General features: G+C 43.9%; 1 protein-coding gene across 3 annotated transcripts in view; it reads right to left on the bottom strand.

Annotated features, from left to right (window-relative positions):
* tle2b (TLE family member 2, transcriptional corepressor b) overlaps positions 1–12,206 on the bottom strand; it is a 77,732-nt gene that overhangs the window by 58,387 nt on the left and 7,139 nt on the right. For all 3 annotated transcript variants that reach the window (XM_063467508.1, XM_063467510.1, XM_063467509.1), the window contains exons 2-3: positions 7,011–7,108; positions 5,800–5,863 (exon numbers count right to left, since the gene is read on the bottom strand). In XM_063467508.1, the coding sequence (XP_063323578.1) occupies positions 5,800–5,863; positions 7,011–7,108 (162 nt within the window). The remainder of the gene's footprint in view (positions 1–5,799; positions 5,864–7,010; positions 7,109–12,206) is intronic.

Here is a 12,206-nt window from a genome sequence, read left to right as displayed (position 1 = left end):
ATTAAAGGGGCTGGGCAGTCCACCCCTCTGTAAGAGTTTTGTCTTGTGTTTGACAGTAGAGATGAGAGGAGAACTGCAGCAAAGGCAATTCTCTGTGCAGAAAAAAAAGGCTTCTGAAGGCATTAACTCCTACAAAGAAAAGAAAATGGAGAAGACGAGGGCAGAAACTGACTTAGAACTGACTGTAAAACTTTCAGCCATAAAATCATCATCAAGGAGTTTTTTCCAATCTTAAGCCCACAAGCATCCCCCTCTCTTTCCCTCATGTTGCCTAGAGCCATGAAGGAAGGAGAGAGAGGAGAGGTTAAAACAAGAGGTTCAACCGTAGGTGACTTTGGAAGTTTTATGACGCAAGAAAACAACTTTATCACTCCTTTCCTTTCAAATTCCTCTGAGCCTCGCGCTCTTTCATCTGTTCTTTGCGAGATCCAACCTCAGGCCACGCTGGGCGAACGCAGCTCTTCAGGTGGAAGTCTTGCTTGCGCACCGTGCGAGCATGTGACCGACATGTCTACGCCCGCTGATTAACCAGGGTTACAATGTAACCTTATTTAAAAATACACAGTGGAATTTCAGGAGAGCAGTGAAATCTGAGAGCCATGAATTATAAATGCAACTGCCTGATAAGAGCAAGACTCCCACAGACACTTAATGTGCACGTCTTGATGTTTGTCTGTGTGTGCGCATGTGTGTGTGTGCACGTTGCCAGTGAGCCGGCCCAGTAGCTTAGCCAACATAAAACATATATCCCATCCAAAGAGCTACAGAGACTCGGTCTGCCAAACATAGAAATATACTACATCCAAACCTGGCTGTGTTATTTTACTGCGGCAACACGCCACAAACAGGAGCAATTTGAGGGGGTTATGGCATCATCTCTTGAAGCGTGAAATGTGTAAAACGTACCCATTGCCAACTATAGAATTAAAGTGGTAAATGTGTGGAAAAGTTTAATGCCATAAGGAGAGAGCTAGCAGCACAGTGAAACTTGCACCTTCTGTGTACACACACACACTACAGCTACTTTCTAACTTCAGTTTATTTTTCGTGTTGATTTGTTTGTGCCTCATTCTCTCAAATAGTTTAATGAACACGGGGCATTTCCAGTCTATTGCTATTAGTCAATTAGTATTTTTCAGCACTATTACCTCCATTTAGCAATTATCATTAGCCTAAAGACGATTAATACAAAGAAATGTGATTTGTAAAACCTGCAATTCCCAGCCACACTGTGATTAAACTGAATAAAAGAATTCATGTTTACAAGAATAAAGGAGTTATTTGTGGTTTTCCACATAAAAAACTGTCCTTCAAATGTAATTTCGTACACCAACTGTAACGTGGTTGTACTGGCAGCTCATTTAACACCTGTTTTCAACATGTCCCAAAGCAAAAATCATGACACCGGTTCATTTGTGATAAATGCACAAATGCTGCAGTTCTGAGAAGTTACCAGAGGAATGGCCGATCAAGCAACGCCACCACACGCAGGGTAAAGACATTATAGCAGGCAAAAAAAGTAATGTAAATACATTTTATAGACCACCACTAGAAAAAATTTATATGTGCAAGATGTTTGATACGAGGTATGCCCCCCCTGGATGTGATACAAGCAGTCACCCATCTGTGCACGAACTTCTCAAGTATCCGCATCTGTTGTTGAGAAATTGCTCTGCATTCCTCAGTCAGTGCCGCCTGTAGCTGTACGTGACATCGTTGCTGCCTCTGATGAACATGTCAGCCCAGCATGTCCCAGGCATGCTCAATAAGATACATATCAGGACTGAAGTCTGGCTACGCAAGCTATTTTGGTACTTTGTGGGTGGGTGCTGTCCTGCTGAAACGACCACAGAGCAAGATGCTGCTCCGAAAATGGGACAAGTGCAGGTAGAGCCAAGAACAATCAGATCAGAGATGGTGCTCCCACGGACATGCGAGCACGCAGCAACAGCCCGACCTGGGTTGACTCAATCGTGGCATGATGACATGTTGTGCATACACTATTGTTTTCATTTTTTTTTGTGGTGTGAGACTATTGGCTTGAGAATGCAGTAAACGGAAACATTTCTGATGTGGTTCGTTCGTGTTCAGGAAACAAATTACCGACTGACTGATTCTAAAACCAATCAACGGGAACCAAAAACTATTCACAGAATATTTTTGAGGTTTCTAAGAGACTAAAATGGTTTACTAGGAAAGCAACTTAAAACAAAGACTAAAGCGTATTTCAACTTGCATGTCTTTTTTTAACCAGTATACTTGTAACCGCTCTAAAGTGACTCTAAAGTGACTGGCTGTATGAAACAAGCAGCAGGCTTTCTGATGCCAAAGAGACACCCAGACCTCCCACCTTTAGGCACAAAGTATATGTTTCTTAACTGTCATGTCATCTTGAATGTAAAGCTTTTACAGTTTACAAGAAATTACATGCGCTCCAGTTATGTGTAACTACCTTCCTACACTCCAACCCCTCACCCTGGTATTTAAAGAGCTTAAAACTGATGAATAGTAAAGGCAGGAGCAGTGCAGCATGGTGCGCAGAGCCCCAGCCTGTGGAAACAGGCCTCAGTGTGGATGACAGGCCTAACGAGCTAAATATAGCCTTCTGGGTTATCTCCTCTGTGGGCGCAGCGAGTCCGTTGTTGCTTCACATTATTTACGTGTCTGTGCGTGCACCCTCTCTCTCCTTCTCCATCTCTCTCGCCCTCTCATTTCACGCCGCCCCCCCCCAACCACACACACAAACACATTGCTATCTCTTTCTCTTGCACTCTGTGTTGCATACTCTTTTTCTCTCTCTCCCTTTCTGTCCATTTCATCCCTTCACAGCATCTTTTTCTCAGTCTCCATCTCTCCTCTCTGCGTTTCCGTCCCCTGGTATCCCTCTTTCTCATTTCTTCTCTCTCATTCCTTTTCAGCTTTTTTTCACACTCTTTCTCTCTCTCTGCATCTCTCTCGTCTCTTTCACTCTCTCTCCCTCTCCTCTTTTATTCTCTTTATCTCTGCCTCCTTTTGTATCCCTTCCTCCCTCAGCAGCTCCCTGTTTTTTTTTTCTGTCTGACACTCTCTGAGCCTTTTTTCTCTCAAGCTATCTTTCCCTTTGAGCCTCTCTCTCTTCTCTCTCTCATTTTCTCTCCCTCTTTCCCTCCCTCTCATTTCTGAGCCATGCCTATGAAGTAGCATTACACTGCGTTAGCCATCCACTACAATACAGTGAGCCCTTGTTCAAATATTATAGCCTGCGGTGCTAACGCTCTGCTATGCTAACCTATATGGGTATGTCATCAGCATCTGCAGCTCCCTGACCTCCTGCAAAAGGCAGCCCCGTGTTTAAACACACAGCAGCGGATACTGTGTGTCATTCCTCCTCCATCCACAGCGGTCACAGAGGTTGTGACATATGATATGCACAAGTTCGATTAAATCCCGCTGACTATTGAAAGACACGGAAATGTATCTGTTCTGGCATGCCGCTGCCCCTATTGTATAAGAAAGGGTGGTGAAGATTTACACTGGGGAAGACGGATGTTTATCTAAGCTTTTTCTTCCCCACAGTAAATGTGTGAAGCTAAAATGGGGAGTGTCTGAATTGCTCAAGTTCTCTGCATTGTACCACACCATATTTATGTGCGCATGCATCTTCTTGATTTTTATAATGAGAAGTACATTACAAACTTTATAATGAGGTCAGTTTGACAGCCTTTCATCTTTAATGCACATGCTTTTGTGTTGTTTGGAATCCTCAATCAGCATTTGGTCGTCCACTTGCTTGAATTTATTGATATGCAGTATGCCATTAATTTAAAGTTTTAAAGTGTTTATGCAGCTGCCAGAAAATGCAATAACTTTAAAATGTAATGAAAAGGCTCCCGTATTGGGAGTAAGTGACAAATCATGGAAATACAATTAAGTAAAATCAGAAATTCTGTTATAACTCAATTGTAAATCAGAATAAGTGAATAACAAATAACTTTAATATGAGCTTGCACACCTTTTGCTGAACAGTGGCCACTTAGATTGCAAGCAGCACAGCGGATTTCTGTTCCAGTCGTTTTAAAGATGTCATTATAACCTGAGTGAGCGACCTGAGCAACAAGCAAATCTGCTGGTGAAACACTCAGTCTTCTTCTCGTGAAACTAAAATATTTGTTAGACAAAAGAATTGTACAATCAGCGTGTTATCTCAAGACATTTTCACACATGAACTCAAGCCAATTTTGAGATAATGAGGTTGGATATTTTCCACAGTTGTTCTTTCTCACAGCGGGATATAGCCTGCTTCAGATGCGCTGGCACAACTGGAAGTACTCTGTGTCATTTGGCAGCAGCCTGGATAGAGCGTGCAGGAGGGGAACACTGTACTACTATCTGCGTTATTTGCACATCGGTACAAAATGACATCACGCAGACTCTGTAGCCTCGGGGAGCTCACAGGTTGACTGGCTTACGTCTGATCCAACAGCACGAGACAGTTGTGCTCTCACGTATCGCCCAGAAATGTTCAGGGTTGCAGTGCATGCATGAAAACAGTTTCAGTGACTTCAATCACACAATTGTCCAAACATGCTATATTAGCTGAAAGAACTATTAGGAGACACTGGACGGAAGTAAGGGTCGCAGCAGTAAGCCACCCAAGTGCAGTGAGCTGAACAATGGCGCATTTTCTTCTTCTTTTACTTTCATTTCCAGTTTGCAGACTAGTTTTCATCTTCCATGCACTCTACAGGTTGTTTCATTGTGCTAACGATCAAAGCACTTGCATGGAGGTTTTTGTATGTAGCGCAATCTCTGCGACTAATTTAACCTAGCGACAGCTAGCAACCCCTAACAACACCTCTCCAGCTGGTCAGGAATTACACTATTTCCTTAGCGACCAGAGGCTGTCAGGCCTTACCAAACTACTGTAAGTAATAATAATAGCAACTGCTAGAGAGTGTGCTTGTGCTCTTTTATTTAAAAAAAAAAAAGGAATTTTGTTTTATTTGGAGAAATGCATGTGTAACAGCATTTGGCATGCACTTGCATTAGGTCCTCGTAAGGACAGAGAAACAAGGTCGTGTGCAAGTATGGATGAATGAACGAGTACCCTGTACATCCTGTGTGTGGGTGGGTGTCTGTGTGGGTGTGTGTTTATCTGCTGATCTCCTGCCTGTCTGTGGCCATCTATATCCATCTGTCTGTCTGCCAGTTTGCCTGTTTAGTGCTCTCTCTCTCTACCTTTCTCTCTCTTTTGTCAGTCTATCTGCCAGTCTGCTTCTCTTCTCTCTCTCCCTCTTTATGTCTCTCCATCTGTGTGTCTATCTAGCTTACGGCCCTGATCCTGCCTGCTCTCCCAGGTTTATGAAATGCGAGCAGCTTAGCAGATGGTGCATATCGTATTCTGGTCGGCTCTGTGTGGGTTTTGTACCACAGACGAAGGCTTACGATACATGTGAGCCTTTAGTCGCGCAGACACACCGACACGAGGAGCTCAGGCTGTTAGCACACGGGAGAAAACAGAGAAAAAGAAGAGCCAAAGAAAAAGACAATATAAAAGGTCTGAATGAGGAATAAAATATGGCGAGAGATACGGAGACAGGTATGAGAGAGCGAGATAAACGGCGTGTGAGAAAAACAAAGCAAAGATTATATTGTGTAAATGTGCAAGCGTGTTCTGCTGTTATTGATATTTAAGATACTTACCTCAATATATACCATTTATTTTATTTTAACCCAGCAGACTCCTCTCAGAGAGCCCGAGAGCCCTGGTCAGACTAGTAAATTAACATATAGCTTTGGTAAAGATGTGACTGGACTCACCATGATGTAGTGCCTCTGCATCTCAGTCTTCTCACTGGCCAGCTTCTCACACTCCAGCTTCAGGCTGCACGAGGGCGAGAAAAGGCACAAACACATGAATGAAATGGTTTATTTGAATCCAGTGAAATAATTTACACAGAACTCAGGACATAGTTTAGGTTGCTATACCATATATGCCAAAAAAATACTATTTAAGGTCTAAGGTCTGCTTAAAGTAGCACAGAAAATGTTCACCTTTATGACAGCGACAGCCAGAAGGGTGTCTCTCATTCTTGACTGCAGTTCACCACAGAAACACCACGTGTGTGGGAAGGTGTCCGGTTCTGTGCTACCAAGTGCAAAGTTTTTTCAATTCTGCTTAAACTGCACATTTGGTCTGCATTTTTATTATTGTTATTGTTTCTAGATGTGACAGATATTTAGATTGTGCGGTTTTAAAACGAATCAACAGTGATTAAACGAAGAAAGTTCCAGTGGGTCATTATTATGAAAGGCGTTAGTGTGATGCTCTTTGATTTTGTAGATATGTGTGTGTTTTGCACAGATCCACCACACCCTGCAGTGAATTACTGTTAATGTATCACAGCAGGCTGTTCAACCTGCCCGCTGAGGTGTGAGAAAGAGGCTTTGTTTTTTTAAACCTAACTCTTTATCTCTATTAGCTAAGGTCATTTCAGGTCAACCAGCCGTGATAAGCTGATCAGTCACCTCCAGCAGTTAAAAATAAAAGACCTGAATTACCTAACTTTCTTTTTTTATGTTGGAAACTCAGTTACACTGTTGAAAAAAATGCAGAATTTTAAAATTAGACGTGATATATTTATTTCTTATTAATATCATGTTAAGGTTGATACGGACAGACACAATGATAGCATATTTTCTCCCCAAATTAGTGTAAACGGATGCCTATTAGAATGAGGAGAGACGGATAAGACTGAAACTTATGTAGAGACAGCTAAAGAGAAAGAATTTGGTATGACAGGCATCCCATATTTCCTTATAAAGATTAAAGGACTCATGTGCAGCCATTCTGTCTTTATTATCTGAACTGAATTACAATTTGTTGTTTCTATATTAAGACTAGAAGAGCGTTGCTGGTTTCAAGTTTCTTCAGGAAGCTTGTTTCGTTTCCCAACAATATTTACATTTTTAAATAAATTCATATATCTGCACACATGCACAAATGGATATGTGTTACGTGTTTTGGGTACCTGTGATACTGAGCCTGGAGGAATTGGAATTCCTCCTTGATTCGGTCCAGGGTTTCCAGGACTGTGAACTTGAAAGACTGGCCAGGTTGCAAGGGGACCTGCACAGGGGAAAAACAGAAGAAAGAGTGGTTGAAAAACAGATAGAGAGGTGTGAGAGAGCAGACTGTAAGCACTGCTGTAAATGTGCAGGTGCATGTGAACCTGCATACTGGAGTCTGTGCGAGAAACTGTAAGTGTGTTTGTGTGTTTTTGTGTGTGAGGGAGCAAGGCATGAGGAGGAAAAAAAGCCAAGATGAAAGTGAGAGGGAAGGTCACTTCCCCTTCCCACACATCATAAAAGCCTTGTCCTCTCTCTCTCTGTTCTCCTCCTCCTCTAATGACTCTGCCTCCTTCTCTCCGCTGCCCCCCTATCCTTTCTTCCTCTCCTCTCCCTCTCCCTCGCTTCCACATTAGCATCCTCTTCACTCTGGCAGGCTGCTAATGTATTCCAGCCTACAAAGAGCTGAGAAGGGAGGAAACATCAAATGAATAACTTATAGGGAATCACGGCATCGTCTCTCACCTGCTAAAAGCCAAAGAAGGCCCAACAAAACAAGCATCTCCCAAGGGTCCCCCACCACCAGCCCTCCATGCCTGTCTAAAACGCTTTCGACAGCAGCCCTGCTTCTCCGTAGTCTTCGCAAAGTTTGAGAAACGAGGCCAGTGTTGATGTTTTCGATGCAGAAGTTGTTTTGTTTGGGGATGGGGCTGGAGTACGCGGAAGAGCACGAGTGTGTTTTTAATGACACTGTCAATTCTCAGAGGACATTTTTATGTAAGAAGACACCAATTTTTTTTCCATTCTTCTCCTACTTCCTCCTAATTTAGAATGATTAATTTTTCTGTATTATGACGCTCACTGCGAGAAGTCATAAGAAGTGCGAGCCTAGCAGACTGCCAGGTGCCAGTCTGCTAGGCTCGCACTTCTTATGACCTGTCAGAGTGCAGTCTCACCACTATCCCCTTTAAATTCCTTTGACAAGGACAACTCATCTGCTTCCAGCCTGCAAATAATCCCCGCTGTGACCATGAGCCCCCCCACCAAAGCCAAGAGCATGGCAGTTGAGGACAGAAGCCAGATTCCTGTAGTGTTTGGAGACTAAAGGGGAATTTATGCTTCTGTGTTATATTTATGCTGCACAAAAACCCAAAAGCCTGTGTTGTAACCCGATGTGCATCTTGCTATAAAAGTAACAGCACGTCACGTCGTTGCAGCCTGCAGCCACAATTTTTCCCAATCAACTGTAGGAAAACGGATCAACTTGAAGAGAAGCGCCAAGTAGCATTTTGTCAGGGAGACTGCAGAGCAACATAGGCACGCAGAAGTGTAAACTGAGCTAAACTCTTCCACTGTCCTACAGGTGCATAACTCAATGCCAACATCTTTTCTGCCTGTATCACAACTATCACACTTGCACTAGGGACAATTTTGGGAGAATCACACATAGCTGCCTATTTCGGACACGTTTGCTTTGTTTGGTTTAGGTGAGCTCTGCTGTCTGCGTAGCACACGTGACACTCAACCACTAGTGGCAAATGCACCAGAAAATTAGGTGCTCCGTTCTGACATTCTGAAATCACACGGACTTCGTACCAAGGAGGTACCAGCTAATGTCCAGTCAGATTGCATCAAACATTTGCGCTTTTGTCAAGTAAGTTCAGGGCTGCACTGCAGGAGCAAAAGGCTAACAGTGGTTATTAAGCAGAGGCTAATACGCCCTTTTGTTTGTTGATATCATATTTATTTCATAGGTTTTTTTTGGTTGCTTTGGTTATCCAAATCAACTATTGTTTGTCTCTATACCTATCCATGCGTCCATCTATGCAGTCATCCATCCAATCAGAATGAGCAGACTGGTGCTGTCGCTATGGTGCAGCTGGGTGGCTATCGGGCAACAGCCACGGCTAAAAGATTGGCGGTTTCAATGGTGGCTCTTCATTAGTCTAGACAAGCACAATTCAATTAGATTTCAATTAGTCCGATGGTGGAGGTCAAAGACGCGGTGGGTTCCCCAGTAATTAATCCGGGGAGCCGAGCTGAGCCCGAGCTTAACTGAACTGAGGCAGGCATGGTGGGGACGTCTAGATGGGTGGATGGACCCAATACACACAAACCCCCAGGGTGTGTGTGTGTGTGTGTGCGTGCGCGTACAAGGGAGGGCGTAGATGGGATGGATGATGGTGTCTGCCAACAGATCCCCACTGACCTTGATTCACACCACACACACCCAGTGGGGGAGGAGAGGCGGGAGTGTGTGTGTGTCAAGGGGGGGGGCTTGCAGACCATGATCTGGCACACACACACACACACGTAGCATAAGCTTATTGAAAAACACAAACAAACACACACTGTGCATGTAGTTTCACAATTTAAGTACACAGTGCCACACAAACGACGCACAAACTCACACAGGGAGGGTAGGGACAGAGGGATGGATGGGGGGGGGGGGGGGGGGGGGGGGGTTCAGAAGAAAGATAGATACTCATCTGACAGACAGAGGGGTGGATGGATTGAGGGATGGAGGGTGTGATAGACTAGTCTGACATTCTTCCAGAGGAATGAAAGAACGAACAGAGAGACAGATGATGAAAAAGTGGTGTGGCTGCTGACTGAGAGAGATAGCCAGCCATTCATCCGTCTGACACTGAGGCGAGGGGAAGAGGACATAGGGAGAGAGAGACACAGACTCAGACCAACTGGGTAAAAGAGAGAGAGATGCTGTGTTTGCTGTAGTCAACACAGCCCGGTCTCTCTACCCTGTCCGTCGGCCTGTGGTAATACTGCTTCTACCATCTGCTGCCATGCACACATGAACACACAGACAAAGTGCTGCTGGCGGGTTACATCAGCAGCACTAAGTCACATAATAAAGCCCATAGTCACAGATCGGGATTATACAAGAGATCTGCGAGTCACAACTGTTGGTGTCGCCACGGCGTCCTGTGCAGCGCGCTGATGAGAGAGACCTGAATCCTTTCATCTGCTGGACAAAAACTCGAAAAATGTCTTACTTTTGATTTGCCAGTTGCACCTTTTTGAATGAGTTTCAAAGAGCCTGGAGCGATAAAGCTTCTTATGCACGAAAAAGGAAATGAAAAATACAAAAAAAAAAAGTTATAAGGTCCTGAGGCAAAAGGAGAAATATTCCATGCTTGCGCTGAGCTCTTTCTGTCAGAATGAAGAGACCAGCATGGGAAGCTGGAATGAAAATAGTTCATGCTTAAATGTAATAACAGGAGACTTAGTGTCTTACTCAAGGACACTTAAGCCAGTAAGAGTAAAACTGAACTTCTGCAAGAGAAGCATCAGCAAGCAATGCTCTATGTACACCAAGCAAACACTGTTGTTTGAGTGTATGTGTGTGCCTTCTCTCCTATATTGTGACAGATGGCAGACCAGACTGTTAGGGGTCCAGTAGGGCGTCACGATGAGCCAAAAAACAGCCTAACGCCTCCCATGTTTTTATGTGTGACTGTGTGTGTCTGTGTGCGTGTGTGCATTTCAGAGAGAGCACCATATCATCCAGCATAGGGGATCCTGAAACCCAAAACTGATCCAGTTAATCTAGGAGGTGGAGGTGGAAGAGGGGAGAGGAAGAGAAATAAAGGTCATTTGTGCATAAACACACACACACACACACACACATGCACGTATACACCATGTGGGCCAGCAGTCAATCACAATTTGGATGAGCTGGCACGGGTAAGCAGAGAATTAGGAAGGATTATGTATATGGTAGGAAGCGAGGGGAGGGGAGAGATGGTTGAAGCCTATTTTACCGTGTCACGAGACGGCACGGAGGAGGGACCCACCTGCTGGACACAACTATTACCTGTCTGTCAACTGATCCACCTGTCAGGAGTTTGACTGCAAGGGCTGTAAGGACATAACGACCCTCAGCCCTGACAGATTTTCTAGGTGTGGCCAAGTTTTGGTGGGCTGGTGTCTTGACTTTCTGAAGGTTGATGTTGACCTCCAGCTTGAACTGGGACACTCTGGAGGTGAGTGAGTAAGAATGAGCAACTCCAATCCGCAGTAAAATTGGTGGATTTGCATGATCTGGACCGGAAACCTGCTGCTTCACGAGTTCCAGGCAGAATCCAGAGGAAGATTGATAGGAGAATCATTGCGGCATCTGCAACGATGCGGATGCTTTAGCGCTCTGTTGATTTAGTGGTCAATCTATTTTCCTATCCTCATCTACTGCCATGAGCTGTGGGCATTGACTGAAGAGATACAAGTGGCAGTAATGTGCTTCTTCAGAAATATCATAAAATATTTACAAAGCAGTTTCTTAAATAATTGAAATCCTGCATTGTTTCTATGCCTGCTTATTTCCATCAGGCGCAAACAAACTACCTTGCACCATCATATCAGTCAGAATAAAAGAAAAAACAACTGTGGGACGTGAATCACGCCACCAATGTTTGGTGCCAGCATCAATTTGAGTGTGGATACTACAAACAGAATAAAGACACACATTATTCTGGTGTTTTAATTAATTTAATCATTTCTTTCTCTTTTTCTTAGGTGAAAAACTCAGCATCATCAAATCTCATGTAGCCTTTACAAACTGTCATTCACTAAATGTCACTAGTCAATGTTACGGTACACACACAGGCACTAGTTTTTTGTGGGAAAAGTATTAAAGACTGTGAATTTGCACATGAATACTTTTTCAACTATTCAATTCACGTCTGTTTTCTGTACTTTTTCAGTTATTTTTTTTTTAAATTCTCTTCAGGTATCAGGTCAGCCTGCGTCTGTGTCAGTCTCTCTGCCTGTCTGTCTTCTGTTCGAGCTGCTGCCTGTTCTTCCAGCACCGATAGCTGCTGCACGAGAGAGGCAACTGTGAAACAGATTCAGGTCTGGGAATGATTGGGAAAGAAATGATTCTTTCTGTCTGCTTGTCTCCTCCACCTATCTGTTTAGCCCCTGGCACACTTTCCACCATCACATAAGTATTCGCACGGTATAAGCAGGCATGCCTATGCATGGATGCATTCATTCAACCAAAACACCCACAGAACACTTTTCTCTTTTGTTTTTCTTTTTTTTTTGTGCCCTTTCGCTTGCTGTTCGGGCTCATTCTTCCCTCCTTCTTCTCTTCTGTCGCTCTTTACTCATCCTTCCTGCTCCCTCTTTTTTTCCCCCTT

Source organism: Pelmatolapia mariae, linkage group LG23 (assembly GCF_036321145.2).
Source record: "Pelmatolapia mariae isolate MD_Pm_ZW linkage group LG23, Pm_UMD_F_2, whole genome shotgun sequence".
Taxonomy (NCBI): domain Eukaryota; kingdom Metazoa; phylum Chordata; class Actinopteri; order Cichliformes; family Cichlidae; genus Pelmatolapia; species Pelmatolapia mariae.
Note: the sequence above shows the minus strand (reverse complement) of the source record. Positions and strands in the feature narration are given on the sequence as shown.